Below are 22,896 nucleotides of genomic sequence, written 5' to 3' on the forward strand. Positions count from 1 at the left end.
AAACTCATTCGTTTATCCGTTTTTGTTCGTTCATTTGTTCGGCTAACTTAAACAAACGAACATGAACAAGCCCTCGTTCGTGTTCGTTCAGTTCGTTTACAGCCCTACTCCCTGCTACACTGCTTGTTTCCGCGGATCCATTAACATCATAACCAAATAAAATCTTAATCACCAATCAAAACCCTCAAGTTTGACCTAAAGTCAAACTTGGTTAAAAAGTCAATGGTCAACGGAGTCAACAAAAGTCAAATTCCAAGGCTGGTTGAGTACGCCCTTTGTACTCAACTTACGCCCCGCATACATGGGATGGCTTAGTACGCCCAACGTACAAAAATTACACCCACCATACTCGAGCTGATTCCATCATTTCCATTAAGCACTTAATCCCTTAAGGACTTTTCACCCAACTCAGATCTTGCCTCAAAACATTGTCTTAAGTCATAAAGTTTCCACCTTTATGACTTTCCATGGCTAGGTAAGGTCCAAAAGCTAAAACCCTAACTTATTAATCCATTAAGACATCACAAGTCTTGCATGGAAGGGATAGAAGGACCAAGATCACATTTTTATGGTTCCTAATAGCTCCATAATGGATAAAGTTTCCAACTTTATCTATTAGAATGGTCCCAACAAACAAGATCTAGTCTTTAAGTCATAAAGGGACCAAAAGTGCATCCTTTTCAAATTAATCTATTAAGTGCAAGTCTCCAACCTTTAGATCTGAATCAATATGATGTTTAGATGGATAAAATTTCCAACTTTATCCTTAACAACGTCACAAACTTCTAAGATCTAAACTTTATGCACTTAAAGTGACCAAAAGCTCATGACACCCAAAACTAGCTAGATCTAACAATTTCATCATCAAGATTAAACGAGTTCCTTCTTCTCCGAGGTGCACCAAGAAGACTCCAAAGCACATAAAAACACCTTTTTTTTGCTCACAAGGCTCAAACGAGGGTTAGGGTTTCAAGAGAGGGTGTTTGAGAGGTGGAGGCTGAGAATGGAGTGGGTTTGGGGAAGTTAAGGAGCTTAAATAGAGCTCAAACCACGAAAATAGGGTTTGGACACTGATCGAGTATGCCCAACATACTAGGGATGCCCTAGTACGCCCAACGTACTCCCCATACGCCCAAAAATCGTCACAACTTCAAACGGTTTTAACTTCTTCGTTCCAACTCCATTTTCGACATTCTTTATATCTACGGAAAGGTATTGAAGAGATCTAGAATATTATCTAAATATCTTGTACTAAAAAATTCTCGAATAAAAATCCATATTTCATGCAAGAACCCGACCTATGACTTTTCCCATTCTACCATTTGGCCCAAAACACAATTCAAAGGTTTAGATCTCATAACCATCATTGACTCCTTCCAAAAGGTCTAAACATTACCTCCTTAAGGCCCAAAGCCTTTACATATTCGACATCCAACTCATGACCCTGAAATAAGAAATGACGGGAAATATGATGTTACAACTCTCCCCCACTTAAATTAGATTTCGTCCTCGAAATCAACTCTCTCTTCCAGTTCATGATGAAACCACTCACATTAAAAAAAACTAACCTAAAACCGCAGATTTGCTCGACTCTGAACCTCCTCGGCCAAACGCTGTCATGTTAATCCCACACATAAGTGCATGATCGCGACGAGAATGAAATTGTCACATACCAAACTAGGCTACACTCCTACTTGGCTTCGACAGTCCCACTTAGCTATCCACCAACAACACTCAGGCTTAACCTTGATCCACTAACCGACAACGACACTCGGGCATACCCTTGATCCACTAACCAACAACAACACTCCGGCCTACCCCCGATCTACTAACCAACAACAACACTCAGGCCAACAAAATTAACTGATCCTACCAGGTCTTCGGGTCGTGATTCAGACCTCCAAGCCCTAATCAAACAAGAACAGAAAAGGAAGCCCTCATCACATCCCTCAACCTGGGATCTTAACACCTTAGAGTTTTAAGCATAAGAATGCCCTACTTATGATGACACAACTAAAACTAATACGAATAGGAGGGAAATCCAACAGTTGAAAATGAACGTAACGCAAAACCGAAAGATTCAACAATTGCACGGAAAGATTGAACCTGGAGAAATTCAACTGAGAACCGAATCTTAGCACAAGGTTTTCCTGCTACGAGGTACCACTCTTCCCCACTTGAGATATACTAGAGTCTAACGACTTTCCAATCCTTAGATACTCAGACTATCTTGAACCCCACTTCTGGATCCCAACTACTGATATCCACATATTCATGAGAATCTGAAATCCCACAATATTCGTAAATTCCAACTAGCATACAATCGAGATTAAGGATAATTAATCCATTCATATAAGAAATTAAATTAAACAAGGCCAACTAATATACTTCTGTTTAACTGATCATCCGAGATTACAACTGAACTTTGAAACACAAACAAAAATTACAGATAAATACCAATACCACCACAATTGCTAAAAAGAAGAACTGCTAACTTAACTCTCGGTCCCCGAGACTTAGGCCGTCCCATGACGACCGTCGGGCAACTGCCAAGCTAGGGGTGTAGGATCCAACACCTCACCAAAAACGAGAAAAGGACAACGAGCTCTAATGTGGCCTTCTTGGCCGCAATGATAACAAACTCGCACAGTCCGCTTACAGTCTATTCTAAAATGGCCCTCCTCGCCACACCTGTGACATACAAAAGATCAACATCTCCCTCTAACTGATCCCGAACTCCGACTGGCGGACTTGAACCGCTTCGCTGCAGGCTGGGACTGATCCAGAGCCTGACATTGCTCCCTTGTCTGGGTCTATATCTCAGTCTCTCGCTTCCTTGTGACATCTTGAAGCTCAGCAAGAGAACCGTAGCGCTGGATGGACACGAACTGCTGAATATATGTCTTAAGCATGCCCAAATACCGAGTCATCTGAGCCTGATCCAAAGCAGCGAACTTAGGAGTGAACAAAGCCCTCTCAATGAACATATTGGTGATCTCTGTCACCGACTCGATCGTCTGTCTCAGATCAAGGTGCTCATGGGCCAGTATCTCCCTCTCCACCAGGGAAACATAACTCAGATGGAACATCTCCGAGAACTGCTCCCAAGTCACCACAACCCTCTGATCAGGAGTGTAAGAACCAGTCACCACTCTCCACCAATCCCTTGCCCCCTAACCTGAGAAGGTTTAGGGCGCACTTGAACTTCTGGCCATCCAAAGATGAACACATGAAGAGAAAACCCTCCACATCAGACAACCATCTCATCACCACAATCGGGTCCGAGACCCCATTAAACTCCGGGGGCTTCGTATTGTCGAAGTCCCGGTACTGGAAAGCTCTCTCTCCTCGAACCCAAATGGAAACAACAACCGTGGTAGATACAACAACATCAACCTCAGAAAGTGCAACATAACGATCATAAAATAGCTCAATCATGGCGGTCTTGACCAACTCAAACAACTCCGGAGTAGCCTCCCTGATCGCCTCATCCACTTCTTCAACAATGGTCCCACGAATATCCTCCTCACTCAGACCTGCTCTCCCAGTGCCGTCAACTCCTAATCTTGAACCTTTAATAACCATCATACTGAAAATACATCAAGGAAAGATTAGACATCACAATATAGTGCTCAACATATTAGGCCCTACTCCTATTAGTTCCTTAGTAGCCTCGATATTTCTCCTGAATCTCATACGGATCCTGTGCTTTCTGTAGTGCTGGCCCATACTACCTTCCACATCTATCCGTAGTTGATTCAGAATTCATCCCAAGGTTCTAAGTCACTACACTAGAACACTCCTAGATGTGCTAACAGCAACTTCTCCTACGAGATACAACTAACTTCCTATGCACTCTTCCAAAGATTACCTTCGCTCCCGCACCACTGGTTGCTTTTATGTATGATTGTTGTACACAATATGGTGTCAGATAGACTGTCGAATAATCAACTCTGCCCTAAATCCACAACCAAACAAGGAACAAGAAGTAAGGCCAAGTCAATCATTCTAAGGCTATTCAATCCCGACCATATATAACTAATCAACATACACGTAGCAATCACACAATCAAGTAACATATGGCAACCAACTCCCTATATCATAAGGCAATACTGAACTCAAGAACTTCTATTCAACAGTTTCTAAAAGAACCTTATCCACTAGCATGCTTTTCTAACAATTCATATCTCAGCAAAATCAAAACTCGACAAACATAACAAGTATGGTTATTTTGGGACCCACTCTCCTATTCGGGCTCTGGATGAGTGTACACACTGTATCTTCCTGTAAAGCCAAAGTTAGATCAAGTTCCAAGTTCCCAATCCCAAGCCAACAAACAAACAAGAACACGACAAGAGACTGAGCACATGTTCCTAACCCAACCTTTTTATTATAAATTCTTTTTCAAAAACATTTTGCAAAAACCCATGGATCCTAGTTTGAGACTGGATTCATACAAGTGTTCCTCTAATTTGCTCAAAACAGGGCTCTGATACCAACTTGTATCGTCAAATTTTCACAATAATAAATTCTCATTTTATTTAAGTAAAGCTTCCCAATTATAAATCCGTTATGGAGAAAACCATTTATTCCAAATACATTTATAAAAAATCAGAGTAATATTAAAGCATGAAATCTTCATTTTTTTTATGAATAAAGTCACGCCTTCGACTTCCCATGACGACCGATGATACCTGAAACAATAAACACCTGGGTAAGCACAAAGCTTAGTGAGTTTCCCCCAAAATACCCCATACGATAAACATACAATCAAGCAACCCACGGGTCCACTCAACCATCGGGCTGGAATATCCAGGGTTTGTTGTCCTACCGCGTCAACCCAACCGCTCCTCCCGAGCCTCCGTGACTTTGGCTTATAGCGGACCCGCACCGGGTATCTTGTCCTACAGCAAAAAGCAGGACCGCCTCAACCCACTACTACCATATGTCGACATGTAAACAATCATGATCAAGTAGGCACATAATACAAGAAAACAATAATCATACAACTCACTACCACCTATTAGTCCTCTCACAACAAACAGTCCCACTACCAGCTAACCTCCATGAAATGCGTAACCATAAGTACCCAGAGGTGAGATAGCCACCTGAACAGATGATCCAACTATAGAGCCATAACCAAACGAGGAACATGTAAGAAAGCCTAGATCAAGAGTTCTCAGGCTATCCTACATGACTACATACAGTCCCTAGGGAACTCCATTAGATGATAACCATCAAGTACAGATAAACATACAGTTTTATAGATCACTATCGCATAGCAACATCGTATATACCAGGATACTGATCTAACATATCACTACAACATATCAACATCCTATATACCAGGATATCGATCAAACAGTTCACTACAACATAACAACATACTAAATATAAACAATACATGGAATGCATAACCGTATATTCGCAGAGGTGAGATAGGCATCCGAACAGGTGATCCTACTCTAGAACCACAACCAAACGAGGAACAGGTAAAAGATCCTTAATCAGGAGTCCTCAGTCTCTCCTACATGACTATATACAATCCCTAAGGCATCTCTCTACTAGCAGACAACTAAAACTAGTGAGTCGACATTGGCACCTTCGATCCACGGGTATAGTGAGGCGAAACTCACCTGAAATGAAGAAACCCAAGAACACCGTGATACGCTCCTTGCTTCCGCGGATCCACTAACATCAGAACCACATAAAATCTTAATCACCAATCAAAACCCTCAAGTTTGACCTAAAGTCAACCTTGGTCAAAAAGTCAATGGTCAACGGAGTCAACAAAAGTCAAAGTCCAAGGCTAGTTGAGTACGCCCTACGTACTCAACTTACGCCCTGCGTACATGGGATGGCTTAGTACGCCCAGTGTACGAAAATTACGCCCAGCGTACTCGAGCTGATTCCATCATTTCCATTAAGCACTTAATCCCTTAAGGAGTTTTCACCCAACTCAGATCTTGCGTCAAAACGTTGTCTTAAGTCATAAAGTTTCCACCTTTATGACTTTTCATGGCTAGGTAAGGTCCAAAAGCTAAAACCCTAACTTATTAATCCATTAAGACATCACAACTCTTGCATGGAAGGGATAGAAGGACCAATATCACATTTTTATGGTTCCTAATAGCTCCATAATGGATAAAGTTTCTAACTTTATCCATTAGAATGGTCCCAACAAACAAGATCTAGTCTTTAAGTCATAAAGGGACCAAAAGTGCATCCTTTTCAAATTAATCTATTAAGTCCAAGTCTCTAACCTTTAGATCTGAATCAATATGATGTTTAGATGGATAATGTTTCCAACTTTATCCATAACAACGTCACAAACTTCCAAGATCTAAACTTTATGCACTTAAAGTGACCAAAAGCTTATAACACTCAAAACTAGCTAGATCTAACAGTTTAATCATCAAGATTCAAACTATATACCCACAGAAGAAAGATCAAGGTGAACAAGGTCTGGATCTACAAGCTCCAATTCAACCAATGCTTCTTCATTGAGTTCCTTCTTCTCCAAGGTGCACCAGGAACACTCCAAATCACATAAAGACACATTCTTTTTACTCACAAGGCTCAAACTAGGGTTAGGGTTTCGAGAGAGGGTGTTGGAGAGGTGGAGGTTGAGAATGGAGTGGGTTTGGGAAAGTTAAGGAGCTTAAATAGGGCTCAAACCATGAAAATAAGGTTTGGGCACTGATCGCGTACGCCCAACGTACTCAATTTATACCCAACGTACTAGGGACTCCTTAGTACACCCAACATACGCGGGTAACCCAAAAATCATCCTAACTTCAAACGGTTGTAACTTCTTTGATCCAAATCCATTTTCAACGTTCTTTATATCCAGGGAAAGGTATTGAAAAGCTCTACAATATATCTAAATATATTGGAATAAAAACTTCTCGAATAAAAATCCATATTTCATTCAAGAACCCGGCCTATGACTTTTCCCGTTCTACCCTTCGGCCCAAAACACAATTCAAAGGTTTAAATCTCATAACCATCATTTCCTCCTTTCACAATGTCTGAACATTACCTCCTTAAGGCCCAAAGCCTTTACAAAATCGACTTCTGACCCACGGGCCTGAAATAGGAAATGACGGGAAACAGGATGTTACATGTACTATAAACTGATGCTGATAAGCTTGATACACCGGAACTGTAGATGTAGTAGACGCTAACGATGATCTATCAGTGTGTCGTGTGTTTGACTTATCAGATCATAAGGTGTGATCTTACAATCTCCCCCTATCTGATGATGTCAAAACTTATCTTCAATGAATGCTTTTGGTTCGTGCTCCCCTAAGAGTAAGAATAAAATAATGACTTTTTCAGTTTTAACGAATGCTCACCCCTGAGAAGATGAATGACTTATCAAGCATTTATGAATTGTAGCAGACGACGGACGAATAGATAATAAGCTTGAGCTCACTTGAGAACGATTGACATCAGGTTGACTCAAATCCTTCTTAGAATGTGCTTTTCGGTAGTTCTAGTAGCGAGATTTCTTCAGCGATATTTTTAGTTTTACCAAGATTCTCTCTCCCTTTTTGACATCAGCAGCTAACTTTAAGCAGAATAGAGATTTAACTTGTAGTCTAGTAAGATTGTGATGTCTCTTGATAGTGTGGGCTTAAACTACGATTTACTGACATAATATTGTGTGATCTCATCAGTGTGTGGTTTCATACGCTGAATCATTAATCACTTTTATTAGAAGAAAAATGTTAAGGGAGGTATGTTGCGTGTAATGCACTCCGGAATGAAATGTACCCATCAGCAAAGATTTTTCGAATTCTCATCAGCATCTGGTATCATACGCTGAATCATAAAATTCTAAAGAAGAATATCAGGGAAAGAATAGATTGGTGCGTGTGACAGTCTATAGTACATAGTCTAACCATCGACACAGAATTGCAAACTTTTATCAGTGTGTGGTATATCACAGTTAATCTTCAAGTTTTATTAGGAATTTAAGGAAATAATGGATTGTTTCAGTCACGCTGAGGTGGAATCAACGTGAATCATAAATGATGTTAACTCATCAACAAGAAGTGGTTTAAACTTTCGTATCATAGAGTAAGAGACATGAACAACCCTTTGTCATTAAAGGACCAGACAAGTAACTCTTACGTTGATGACTATGCAATCAGGGTAAGCCAATGGGTTATGTTCAATGTTTCAGCAGAACATGAGACTTGATGCATACAAAAAGCATGCTTCCAGGGATAGGGCCAGGTAAAGATGATTAAATTAAAAATAAACACCTCGGCCTTTCTATCAATATTTTTTTATTTGGACCAGACAATCTCACTTTGAGAGTCTAGACAATGCTAGACAATCAGCGTGACAGGGTGACTCAATGTTCTTAGCAGATGGTCTCACTGATAGGGGTGTTCAAAAATATCCGCATCCGAAAAATCCGATCCGAAATTATCCGAAATTTCGGATATCCGATTTTTCGGATTCGGATACGGATAGTGAATTTATAAAGTTTCGGATATTTCGGATATCAGATATCCGGAAAAAAAATTTCCTTTATTTTTTAATATTTTAAAATGAGAAATTAGAAACATTGACATGGTTAATGGACTAATGTTCCCCACCATTTTCAACTTTTTCGTGACCATTCTTTCCAAACTTTTATTGCAAACCTTTCCATTTACAATCGTTATATATTTATTTGTTATACTCTAGGTTCGTTGGCTTATAATCGAAAACTATTAAGTAAATGCTACATATATTTATTTGTTGCTATCGATATCCATCTATGTTGCAAGATTTAACATAGTTGCTATTATTAATTTTAAGAGTTGCGGTGATTTTTAAGGTTGTACTTAATTTTAAAATACCTCCCAAGCTCTACAAGCTCATTAATTTAATAAAGTAAAATGTACTCTTATTTTTTTAATACGTGTTTAAACAACCAACCTATCTTTGTTTAGATGTAAAACCTAATATATATATCCTGTAGTTTGTTACTGTTAGTCATTGATCTACCTATTATTTTTGTTAATTTGTCCTCAGTTTATATTGTTTACGTAAATTACAATTATGTTTTATGGGTTGTGAATTTGTAACTTATGAATATTAAATATTGAAAGATATGATTTTCGGATGCGGATTCGGATACCATAATCAACTATCCGAAATTTTCGGATATCCGAATTTTCGGATATCCGGTTTTGAACACCCCTACTCACTGATGAGAAACTTAGAGAGATTTTGTCACATACATCAGCATGCTTCTAGGGATGATGTGTCAAAAGTTGCATACTAGGCTTAAAGTTGCCACCGCCAAAATTCCTTTATAAAATGGTACAAAATAATAATATAAGAATAAGAGTTATTCAAACAAGAAAAAGGAATACATAACCTTTTTCAAAGGTTCTCAATATATTTTGTTTCAATAAATCTTTTATGTAGAATAAAATCTTTCGAAATAATTACTCATTTATTGATTTCCTTTCTTTGAGATATCTATTCTTAGAAGCTGGATATAAAAGAAAACATAAGTTATCAGTCTTTTTAACCGACGAGTTAAATGGATCGAATCCATAAAACCATTGTGTCCTCAAAATCAACATGAGGAGGTTTTATCAGATTATGATTCATTAGATGAAAACAAGACCTACTTGTAACACCCAAAAATTTAAGCCAATTTAAACTTTTAAAAACATTTCAAACCATAAATATCATTACAACTTTGTTTTCAAAATGTATAATATCAGAGTTTTCCCAGAAACATAGACAAAACATGAGGAGTTATACGATCACGCCTTCGCCTTGCCGCGATCCCCTGATGTACCTGAAACAATAAACTGAAACTGTAAGCCCGAGAGCTTAGTGAATTCCCCCAAAATACCGATACACTACACATAACACATATATAAATAACAGCATGTACTAGGTCCACAGCTTTACAGACTGGATTACCCCCTGGGCCCACGGTGTGAGTCTGGATTGCCTTACGGGCCTACAGCTCACATCTGGCTTGCCATCGAGCCCACAGTACGAGTCTCCCTTAGCCCGTAACTGGAATGCTCCCGAGCCCACAATACGAGTCTCCCTTAGCCCATAACTGGAATGCTCCTAGGGTTTGTTGGCTACCGCACGGAGCGGTACGACCTCAACCCACCCCACATACATATAACATACAACATCCCCACTGAGCATGCAACAATCATATAACATAACAGGTAGTCCTACAGGTCTACCTAATTGGCATAACCACTAGCATGCAACCCTAACTCATACTCAACATCTAACACTGTTAGGATAACATATCCAATGGGCCGGCCTTGGTGCCTTAGACCCCTTAGTATAGTGAGGATAACTCACCTCGCAACTGTCGTCTGAAACTAGAAAGCTCAACTCCTGGATTACCAACACGAACTCCCCCACCTATAGTTACCATAAAACCCTTTTTCATAAGTTTCCAAATTACCAAAATACCCTCAGAAGTCAACTGGTCAACTCTTGGTCAAAGTCAAAGTCCACAGTCAAAGTCAACAGTCCATGTTGACTCGACTCGTCGAGTGTAGTTCACCGACTCGTAGAGTCCTTCCTGAACTCGAGCAGTCGTGAAATCCTTGGTTGGCTCGTCGAGTTCCCCTTTAACTCGCCGAGTTCATACGTGTTCAAAGATTGGGAAAAACCCTAGCCGACTCGCCGAGTCATTCGACTGACTCGCCGAGCCCAAAGCAATCTTCATCGGACTCGCCGAGTTGTTCATCAACTCGACGAGTTCATGACCATCTTCATATGACTCGCCGAGTCGACCTTGCGACTCGCCGAGTCCCTTCAATCCATCAATCATACAGACGCTTTTTAAGCCATGCTAAGGCCCCATATTGTAGATCCAGCTTCACAAGGCATGTTTATCACGTAAAGTTGCAAACTTTACGTGCATGCAAGGCTCTAATGACCCATAATTCCAAATCTAAACTTGAAATGGGGTTTAACTCAAAAGGAAGGGTTCATCCTTGCTAAAGCTGTAAGCTTTATGGACCTCAAGACCAAGGAGAGTTTAGATCTGAAGTTGCAACTTCAGATCTTAGCTCATACCCAAGAATAGCTTCATAACATGATGAAAAGCCCTAAACTTCAACCCAAAGGAGATCTAGAAGGAAATAAGGTCAAGGTAACGACTTGATACCTTAAAATGGTGCTATCTGAGGTAGATTTCAGGTCCACACAAGCTCCTTGCTGCTAGCTACTTGATCTTCAAGCTCCCTTTTCTAAGAATCTTCTTCCCAAGGCTTGAAACACACAATGGAGCACACACACACGTATTAGGGTTTGAGAGGGACAAGAAGCAGTAAAGGGGAGGCTGGGGGAGGCCAATGATCCTTTAAATAGGGTGCAATACCCCGGGATTTAGGGTTTCATCCTCCAGATCCTACTCGTCGAGTCCCTTATTGGACTCGGCGATTAGGTCACTAAAACACGCGACCCATCCCGCTGCTACTCGACGAGTAGGGCAACCAACTCGTCGAGTAGACCTTGAAAACAAGAAAATTCTTATATAAAATCGATACCTGAGAGTCGGGGCGTTACATTACTGCATCGATGGTTGCTCTTTGCATCCATAACAGTGAGTGGATGAAAAAAGGGGTTTTCGCAAGAATAAGAGGACTTGATGCCACTCCTTTTCTCAACACCAAGAGCATTGATATCTTTCATGATCTTACAAATTCTGAAAAAGAAAGATGCAAACAAGCTTTAGATAGATCTAAAAGATGAAAAGAGAGAAAAGAGAAAATATGTAAATGCTAGAAGCAAAGGTTAAACAAACTATTATAAACTTCTATAAAAATAACAAAAACAACATTTGTTTTTGTTTTTTTTTATGTTTTTAGAAAGAAATCAAAACAGTTAGAAAATAGTTAAATCATTCAAAGCATGCCAATATCTACCATTAATTTGTTCAAAGTCTTCTCGTACAACGCCTTAGTGAAAATGTCAGCCATCTGACCAGTGTATGAGATGTAAAATAACTCCACTTTTCCCTTTTGAACTTTTCCCTGATGAAATGATAACGGATGTCGATGTTCTTGGTCTTGGAATGCTGCACTGGATTTTATATCATTTGAATAGCACTGGTGTTGTCACATCAGATAGGTGTCTTTGAGAGGTTTAGACCATAATCCAAGAGCTAATTATAAATCCATAGAATCTGAGCACAACACCTTCCAGCGACAACATATTCAACCTCAACGGCAGAACAAACCACTGATGTCTGTTTTTTGCTGGACCAGCTTACCAATCTATTTCCAATTATGTGAGCTCCTCCTGAAGTGCTTTTACGATCAATGCCACACCCTCCATGATCGGAATCAGTGTATCCCACCAACTTAAACTTAGAGTCACGAGGATACCATAACCCAAGATTGGGTGTATGCTTTAAGTATCAGAAAATCCTTTTGACAGCATGAAGATGAGATTCCTTAGGACTGGTTTGATAACGAGCATACAATATGCTAGCGAACATAACGTCAGGGCGACTGGCTATAAGATAGAGTAGAGAGCTTATCATTCCTCAAAACAGAGTTGCATTCACATCAGTGCCACTTGGATCAGTGCCAATAGACATTGATGAAGACATCAGAGTCTTTGCCAATTTGCAATCAGAGAAACCATATTTCTTCAGCATATCTGCAATTTACTTAGATTGACAAACAAAAATACCATCAATTAGTTGTTTGACCTGCAAGCCCAAAAAAAGTTGGTTCACCCATCATGCTCATCTCGAACTTCTTGGCCATGGCCTCCGTGAATTTTGAACTTGGCTTTTCATTAGTGGATTTGAATATGATATCGTCCATGTACACTTGAGCAAGAATGAAATGAGATCCTGATTGCTTTATGAACAGAGTGTTGTCGATCTTTCCTCATTTGTATCCACTTGAGAGAAGATATCTTGCCACCATGTCATACCATGCTCTAGGAGGTTGCTTTAAGCCATAGACAACTTTATCAAGACGATACACATGATCTGGAAACTCTTCATTTTCAAACACTGACAGTTGTTTTAGAAAGACTTCTTATTGAATATTTCCATGTAGAAATGAAGTCTTGACTTCCATTTGGTAGACTTTGAAGTTCTTGAAGGAGGCAAAATCTAGGAATAGATGAATTGCTTCAAGTCTTGCAACAGGAGCAAACGTTTCATCATAGTCTAACCCTTCAAGCTAACAGAACCCTTGAGCCACAAGCCTAACTTTGTTTCTTATGGTGATTCTGTTGGATTAGGTGTCTAAGCCCATAACTATAATTGGTATGTACTTGACCCGAGAGTAGCATGGTCCATTTTGGGTTGCATATCACCATGACAATTTGAGGATGGATATTTGAGTAAGAGGTTATTTATGATTTATTAATATATTATAAGTTCTAATATATTAATATGAAATCATATTATTTAATTAGTATTGATCAAGAATTAATTTGGAATTAATTTAGTGATCAAAAGAGACTAATTAAATTAACGGGGACTGATTATGTAAATCAATGATATATATATAGTTTGGGCTATTGATCCATGATGACCTAAGTTTGTGTAAGTTTCCATGAAGAGTTAGCCCACATGAAATATGGATCATAACTCAAAGTGTATGGATTAGGGTTTACCCATGACTCTTGGATTCCTACATATATATAATATAACCCCATGGCTAAAATCGGTTACAAGAAGTGCTCTTGAAGTTCCATAACCGATTTTGAGTGCATAGAACCTTTCTCTCAAGTTCTCCTTTGTCCAAGGTGTGTTGTGAACCGTTTGAGGCATCACACTTGGGGTGCTAAGTTATTAAAGGCCAAATACAAGCTACAACTTAGAGGTAATTATTCTTACTATATTTTATGATTCAAGTATCAAATCATATGCTAGTTGTAGGCTTATGCTTTGGATATTTCATTGCATGTATAATTAGAGAAAACATATATCCAAATCATTAGGGTTGTATGTGCACCATAGGATGTTGTAGTATACTAAAACCCAATAGTGGTATCAGAGCCTAGGATTGTTTTTTGTTATATTTGATGGATGGCTTATTTTTTCAAAATTGAAAAACTGTTCTGACAACACCTACTCGACGAGTACATGCTTGGACTCGACGAGTAGGATGAATTTTGACTTGAACTCGACGAGTCCATAGTTGGGCTTGACGAGTTGTATGATCAGATTGCAGTTTTTTGGGTTTTTTAGCCATAATTGGATTAGGATCACTCCCACAAACTGTTTTATATCATAAAATCTGTTTTTTCTGATATGGTAGTGATTATCCTTGTCCAATTAAAAGATAATTGTCAAAATTTCAAGATTTGTATTAATTTATATAATAGGCTAATTTCTTGTAAATTGTTGATATAAATTGTCTTGACTTATGAGTTTAACTAGATGATAGATAAATTATATGATAATTTTTTATTTGTTAGTATATTGATCTAAATGTTCTTTAAAGTCTTCCATAACTTGTCCTCATGTTATGGAACATGAAAAGTTTTCCATAAAAACCACATTAAACTCATAAGTAATGGAAATCAAAGGTTTTTCAAGAGTTACAAAACTTACCCTCAGGTATTGGTATTTGAAAAGTCTCAAATTATGAAACTCTTGTAATTAAAAGGTGTAACTCTTAGGTTCATAACTTAAAAATTAATTAAATAGTTTTAATTTTGAATTTTTAATAACCTAGATGCTTTGAATAGTTCAATTACACCTTATGGACTTTATTAAATTAATTAAAAGAGAAGTTTAATAAATCCATTATAACATGGTTTAAGATTAATTAAATTAAGAGTATAATTTATTAATAGATTAAACCACCAAGTATTTTAAAAGTTTAAAATACACCCTTATACTATTATAATATTAAAAGTTTAATAATTATTTATATGTATAAGTTAAAAGTTAGTATTACTGTTAGTCTTTCCTTGAGGTTTGGGAACAAGAGTCCACACACGATGACGTTCGAATTCATTCAGCTCATCCTGCATGGATTTAATCCAATCAACTTCTTTCAAGGCATCACCGGTTTAATCATTGAGACGAAGTTTACAAACATGTAGAAGTTGCTGCTGACTCTGCTGTGAGTGAGAATCCCAGAATTTACATCTCCAATGATTTGGGATTCAGGATGATCTCGAAGGATTCTTGGATAAGAACTTTCATTTGAATTGCTTTGGGCAGAGTCTTCCTGATTAGATGGTTCAACTTCTTCAGAGATAACATGCTGATCTTTAGAGATAGGTTGTGAATTTATTAATTGATCAACATTGGGAACAATGGGATCAACGTCATTTGATAAGAGCTCAGGAACAGGGTATGAAGGACTATAAGTAAGTTCATTCAGAATTGATGAGGGATGATCAACTCGATCATGAATGAATGAGTCCTCGTCAAAAAGTGATATTAACTGTTTCTTCAACAATTTGCCTTGAAAGATTAAATACTCCGAAAGCCTTGGATACGCTAGAGTATCCTACGAACACTCCTTCATCAACTTTAGTTTCAAACTTTGAACGCTGATCTCTTTGATTCAAGATGTAACAAACACATCCAAACATATGAAAATAAGAGATGTCCAGTTTCCTTCCTTTTAGTAGTTTATAACCAGTTTTCCCATGACGCTTAACAATAATTGACCGGTTTTGGGTATAACAAGCTGTATTGATAGCTTCAGCCCAAAATGACAAAAAAATACTAGCTTCAACGACCATAGTTCTTCCAGCTTCAATGAGAGTTTTGTTTCTTCTTTCTGTAATACCATTTTGCTGTGGAATTCTAACTGCAGAGAAATTCTGAGAAATTCCTGAGATTGAGCAAAAGTACTCCAAATAGGAGTTTCTGAATTTGGTTCCATGATCACTACGTAACTGCCTTACTTTGTGATCATAGAGAACTTCCCACTGTTTGATGAGAGCAATGATTTCATCAACAACATAACTTTTCTTCCATAAGAAGACTACCCATGTAAATCTTGAAAATTTATCCATACTCACGAGGGTGTATTTCTTCCCAGCTCTTGACTTAACTGGAACAGGTCCAAACAGATCCATGTGAAGGAGATGAAGAGCTTTGATAATAGAGGACCATGGCTTTGGCTTGAAGGAAGACTAGGTTTTCTTCCCTTTTTCACACGCTGATCATAGCTTATCCTTGACCAACTGCATTTTAGGAATTCCTCTTACAAGCGGATTGCCTGCAATCTTCGAAATGTTCTTGAAGTTCATATGTGTCAGTCACTTGTGCCACAACTAGTTTAGATGAGACTGAGCACGAGAGAAGAAACAACGACGAAGAGATTTGTCAGCAGAAAACATATCCATAACATAAATATTGTTTTGTCGATTTGTAGTAAGAACAATGACATTCTTTTGATCAACAACCTTTCATTCTCTCTTGTTAAATAAAACTTCATAACCAGCGTCACATAGTTGGCTGATAAAAATGAGATTATGTTGAAGACCTTTCACGTAAGAGACATTATTGAAAACAACAAAATTGCACTTGATGGATCTATATCCCTTTGTAGCTCCTATGCCATTATCTCCATATGTAACAGTCGGACCATCCTTGTTTATGAAATCTTCCAAGAGAGACTTGAATCCTATCATATGCCTTGAACAACCGTTGTCTAAATACCAAATATGCTCTTTTCCCTGAAACTAATATATACAGTAAGACATAAAACACAAAAAGAATGCATATAATACACACTGACACCTATTTGCAAAGGGTCACTCACTAAAAGATATTATAACAACAATTAGGGAGACAGTTCAACGCGTTTCCCATTTTGATCCACTTATCATTACGAGTTCTGATATTATCAGTGTGAATGGATTCCTTTTCAAAAGTGCACTCGTTGACTTTGTGAGAGGTATCATCACATCGATAACAGACTTTGATTCCAGAATTCTTTCCATTAACATTAGATTTTGATTTCTTTTCAACTGTTGAATTTAATTTGAGAGTTTTGAGACAAGGGATGTCATTGATGGTATGCTCAGATACTACCTTTTCATGAGGCTCATGATGCATTGAAGAGTCATTAGAAGTGGAAGACTTTGATTGATTTTCAGGTTTAGAATTGCTTACTGAGCATTGAGGAAACATGCTAAGAATCTCGTTTATAGAATGAAGTTTTCCATTACATATATGAAACTTTAGCTAAATCTTAGTTGAGGGAAGAACATACTCATGATGAGAAGGTTGGTGAGAAGGATCAAGAGTAGATAATTTTGAAATATATTTGGTAATGCCATTAGAATCAGTAGAGCAGTGGGTATCAATTAAAGATGGATTTATAAAATGATAACTCACAAATCTACTCTTAAAGTCTTCCTTTAAGCAGTCAACTTCATAAAAGGTTTGTTTAGTCTCAACAACTTTGGTTAAAGAAATAGCACCTTCTATATCACCTTTAAGAATTTTCTTACACTGATCTGGAATCTGAGCATTAATGATTCTAGTGACATTAAAGTGAGAAGATGCCCAATTTTTCAAAATAAGTTGAGTGCGATTAGCATGATCAATGACTTCTTCTTTTTCAGTGTAAAGAAAATTATTGGTCAGCGAGATACAAGTGTTTTTCTTTTTTAGAGCAGAAAGAGATTTTTCAAGAAAATAGTTTCTTCTTTGAGTTTCTTTAACTCAAGACTGAGAGACGATTTTTCTTTATTTGAGACCAATAAATTTAAACGTAAGAGATCAATCGAGTCATCTTTTTCAATATTATCAACATAGGAGAGGCTAACAAGATTCTTTACCTGATACACTGAGGTATCGTCCCATTCTAACTTGAGGTCCTTTGTAGTGTGAGGAAGATCATCGTCAAGGATCATAACGCTGTCATGATCAGTGTCAATGTGTGGTTCAACAATCTGAGCCATGAGACACTTACATTCATCATATAAGGTGTTTTCATTTTCAAAAGCAGATGATAGAGTGATCATCATCTCTTGAGCTATTGAGAAGTTTTGAACCAAACGATAGACAAAAAATGGGAGTGAGTTTCCAATAGAAGTTCTCGCCTTTACATTGAGATTCAACATCCTCTTCTCGAAGTAGCTGAGCATGGGCGAGGCCCGTACCTCAGAGATAATGGAGTGTGGGCGAGGCCCGTATCTCGTAGACAGTGGAGTGTGGGCGAGGCCCGTATCTCCTAGATAGCGGAGTGTGGGCGGGGCCCGTATCTCCCAGTTAGCGGAGTGTGGGCGAGGCCCGTATCTCCACGAGTGTGGGCGAGGCCCGTATCTCCTAGTTGCATGCTATGTGTAGATGGTATGTGGTAGATTGGGGAGACTCACTAAGCTTCGTGCTTACGGTTTTCAGTTTTGGTTTCAGGTACTTCCACTGGCACTGGGAAGGGCTCGGGATGATCGCATGGCACACACCACAGTCTTCAGCCTGGGAGTTAGACTCTGATATTTGGATATGAGATTTGATTTGAGACAGACACTATGATGTTTTATGATACACGATTACGATTTTACTTATGATTCTGGATGGTTGATGGTTTTAATAATGTTTAAAAACGAAACTTTTGGGTTGTATTTTTGGGATGTTTCACGTAAAGTATAATATGAGCCCCTTATATGATGTGAACATGTTGTAGTAAGTTATTAGACATGTAGACTACTTTAGAAAGTTGCTTGTGATGTTGGATTGTTTGTTTGTCTGTTTGTTGTATATGTCAACATATCTTGTGGTGGGTTGAGGGTGGTCTTTCTTTGTGTGGTAGGCCAAGATACTTGGGAAGACCAACGTTACACTGAAGGCCAGATGCGACCCAACTTTATGCTGCAAGCGAGTTGGATGGACTAGTCATGGACTAAAGGCCAATGTTTGTATGCTTGTATGTATATTGTGGTGTATGGTATTTTGGGGAACTGACTAATCTTTAGCTTACATTTGTGGATTAAATGTTTTAGGTACTTCAGATGATCATCGGAGGGCGAAGGCGTGACTGTACACACATCGACAACTTTTGTATTTTGTGATTCCACATTAATGATCATACTCTGATTTTTTGGATGTAAACTTTTGGAACAAATGGTTTTATGATATTACTTTATGAAAATAGCTACTTTTACTTAAGATAAAAATTGAAAGTTTTGCCTTGAAAATTAGGATGTTTCAAGGAGTGGTTGAAGAAAATATGGAAAAGTGTAAACAAGGTAAGATGATGAAAACCACAAAGAATTTGGATGTGATCCACCACATGATGACTATTGTGAGAATCGGTAACCTTATGTTTGTAAAAAATTATTATAAACACTTGTAACATTGTAATCAGTTTTTATAGTTAAAAACAGAGCAAATTGCAAAACGGTCCATATGGTTTATTGTTTTTAGGGGGTACAATCCAAAAATATTTTAACACTTAAAAATAGTCTATTTTACGTGGTTTGTTTGTGGTTTAGATCCTGAGATGACTATCATACACTTTTAAATTAATATTTACATTTTAAATATTTATTCCATTAATTTAATAATTAACAAAAAATATATACTCTTCACAACCCCAGCCCACCCTCTCTTCGTCGTAATACTATCTCTCTTTTTCGATCACTCCTTCACTAAAACCTAACACTATTACCTTTATGGGATTGTAGACAACATCAAAACCCTTACCTCCTCCTCTGATCACCAACACGGTTGACCATCCTTCCCTCCTCCGACCACCCTTCTTTACTCATTTGGTCATTAACGTCGTCGACCACCCTTCGCTCCTCATCCCTTCACCAACACTTCATCTGTAACGAATCTCCATCTATGTTTACCTTCCCTAAACTAGTTACAGATCTGGAAACCTAAAGTTAAAGTTGATTCATCACACCATCTCTCTCTAGTTGATCACCAATTTGGAATGAGGATGGATCTTCCAAGTCGAAGTGTCTCTACATTTTCCTTCTCACTTTATCTTCTTTCTTCTTGTTCATCACTGACATAAACTCTCTATGTCTAAGGTATGTTTTTTGTACAGATCTTTTTGACTTGCTTTGTCCGCGTCACGCATACTAAGCACATACATTAGCTTTTGACGTAAATGTTGACTAGAGTCTTTTAACCTTTTTAGACATCTTCTAACCTAAAAAAACATCATTTCTTAACAAAAATCGAATGCCTCTTTTTATTTGTTTGAGCGTTTGTTTTTTGTAACCTCTTCGGACATTAATATTTTTTTTGTTACAATTCCTCTTTTTTCTAACCTCTTTAGACAATAACACTATTTCGATTTTTTAATATTTCTCCATTTTAACTACAACGAAATAAAATAAATATCAAATATATATGTTAATTCATATAATTTACTTTCATTCTTTTATAATACAACATACTATTTAAAATATGACCTAATTATCCTATTATCATTAAAATACAAAATAATTTAGGAAACACATTAATCACAATATAATGTCACAATAAAAAAATTAAAATAAGAAGTTGGTTATGAAAAATAAAAGTGTTAAACAATAATAAATAAAATTTGATCTAGATTTGTTACTTATTATAATAAAAATTAAGTTAAAAAAAAGATTTTTTTATGGAAAATACCGACTAAAGTCAAAAGACCCGTATAATTCAAATATTGAATCTCTTAAATGAATTGAAATTTAAAGAAATTTGATTTTGATAAAACCTTTGGATATTGTAAAACTAGAAGCATTTAAATTTTAATATTGAAAAACTCTTTTAAGTTTAAAAATCAGTTTATTTTAGTAACCAACAAACGTTAAAAAAACAAATAATATTCTTCTTACAAACTGCACGATTGATTCATCTCTTCTACTTTAGAAGTTTGGAGATGTAATTCGCAGATTGCATACATTTTGCCTCTGAAAAAAGCAATCTAACACCAAATCCGTTTTATTCAATTTTGATTTTGGTATGTATATGTCAAAATTGTTCTTTAAATTCTTGAATTGAGAGTAACCGAAGATGATAGTTTGTCTAGCCTGGGAAGAGAATCAACGGCAAAGGTGGGTGGTGATGAGTGAGTATTTTTTTCTAAATATAAAACTATTAGAATAAATTAAAAAAAAATGTAAAATATTCATTAAAAAGGTAGATATTCATTTCAATTTTCACAAAGTTCTAAATAACAACCAAACCACGTTACCATTTATACGAAAGATATTTGTCCTGTAAGCCACAAAAATCAACAAACCTATGACTATTTTTGTAATCTTCTCTATAAAATTAGTGAAATGAAAAGACCGAAAATGTAAAGCTTTTTCTGAATTTTCCCTAAACGTTAAACTAATATTTATAAATTTTTATATTAATTTTCATCAAACAAAACCCACACGGCCTCAACTCGGTTTCAAATCCTAGTTGGAACAGTAGAACCGTTAACTGCAGTTTCATGCGAACAAGGTTCGCAGTTGACGGTTATATACTTAATCGCTAAGATCATTCTTTCGTCACCTTCCTTGCTGTTTCCTTTCTCCCAAAGTCGGTTAACACAAACCCTATATAAATCCACCCCACCCCAATCTCTACTTCCAACAATCAACCATGAATTACAGAACTTTAGACCTGACACTTGTCTCTGCAAAGGGGATCAAGAAACCCTCTCTCACCAGGAAACCAGACGTCTACGCCGTAGCTTACATCTCCGGCACCACCACCAAACAAAAGCTTAAAACCCATGTTGATAAAGATGGAGGTTCCAACCCTACCTGGAACTTCCCCATGAAGTTTACAGTCGATGAAGCCGCCGGCTTACAGAACCGCCTGACACTCGTCGTCGAGATCAAGGCCGTCGGGACGTTCAGTGATAAGAATTTGGGAGAAGTTCGTGTGCCGATTAAAGAGCTCTTGGAAGGCGCGTCAACTCAGCAGCTTGTGAGTTATCAGGTGAGGAAGCATTCCGGGAAGCCGAATGGGTTTCTTAGTTTTTCGTATAAATTTGGGGAAAAGTTTTCCGGTAAGGCGGAGGAGCCTGTCACGGCTTATCCTCCCGGTATGGCGGTTGGATCAAGTGCCGCGTATGCGCCGCCGTATGAGGCCGCAGGTCGGTATTACCAGCAGGCCCCTGCTGCTACTGGATATCCTGGATATGCGTACCAACACCAGCAACAACCGGGTTATGGTGGTTACCCTCCGCCACCGCCGCCAGGGTACGGTGGATATCCTCCGCAGCAGGGATATGGGTATCCGGCGGCAGTTCAGCAGCCTCCGAAGAAGAATAAACTTGGTATGGGGTTAGGAGCCGGTTTGCTAGGTGGAGCACTGGGTGGACTTTTGATCGGCGATATCGTGTCGGATAGTGGCGGTGGATGTGGCGGTGGAGGATGTGGTGCAGGCGGTTTTTGATGATACGTTCCTGATATTGGGATTTTTTTTCTATAATATTAGTATGTATGGTTTGTTTGTTGCCCTGTCGATTGTAAATATTCTTATGGCTTAAATTCATTAATTCGTATCACTACAAGGTATAAACCAATTTAATATTTTATAGAAGTAATATCTAATCTTAGTAATGTTACGATGTGATTACGTTTTCCTTGAATGATATAATTCATGTGGTACATGATAAAGATATAAACCAATTTACTTTAACTTTATAGAATACTTAATCTTATTATAGATTTTAAAATTCATAAATGAGTAATATTTAGCGTATTTATTCCTTAACCCATGCTTTTTACATTATAGGGTAAACAAAAACAACAAAATTGTTGGTTATTAACTTATTATTTCAAAGTATAATAAATAGTAAGACAATTGACATGATTGTAATGATATTGATCCTATGTCATATCAGCTTAATATAACTTCTATTTATTAGTTTAAATTTGTCTAATATAATAAAATATTATTAATAAATACAATAGTCAATTTAACAGTAAATATTTATTTTATTTAACATTTAA

At 37.6% G+C, this 22,896-nt stretch overlaps 1 protein-coding gene across 1 annotated transcript; it reads left to right on the forward strand.

Moving 5' to 3' along the window:
* Positions 1-21,435: 21,435 nt before the first annotated feature.
* On the forward strand, positions 21,436-22,448 carry LOC145160057 (protein SRC2-like). Its single transcript, XM_079079121.1, has one exon. It carries the CDS (start codon positions 21,536-21,538, stop codon positions 22,334-22,336), a length of 801 nt encoding a protein of 266 aa, XP_078935247.1. The 5' UTR covers positions 21,436-21,535; the 3' UTR covers positions 22,337-22,448.
* The last annotated feature ends 448 nt before the right edge of the window (positions 22,449-22,896 follow it).

Source organism: Lactuca virosa, chromosome 2, assembly GCF_052849685.1.
Source record: "Lactuca virosa cultivar CGN04683 chromosome 2, Lactuca_virosa_CGN04683_v6, whole genome shotgun sequence".
NCBI classification, from domain to species: Eukaryota; Viridiplantae; Streptophyta; class Magnoliopsida; order Asterales; family Asteraceae; genus Lactuca; species Lactuca virosa.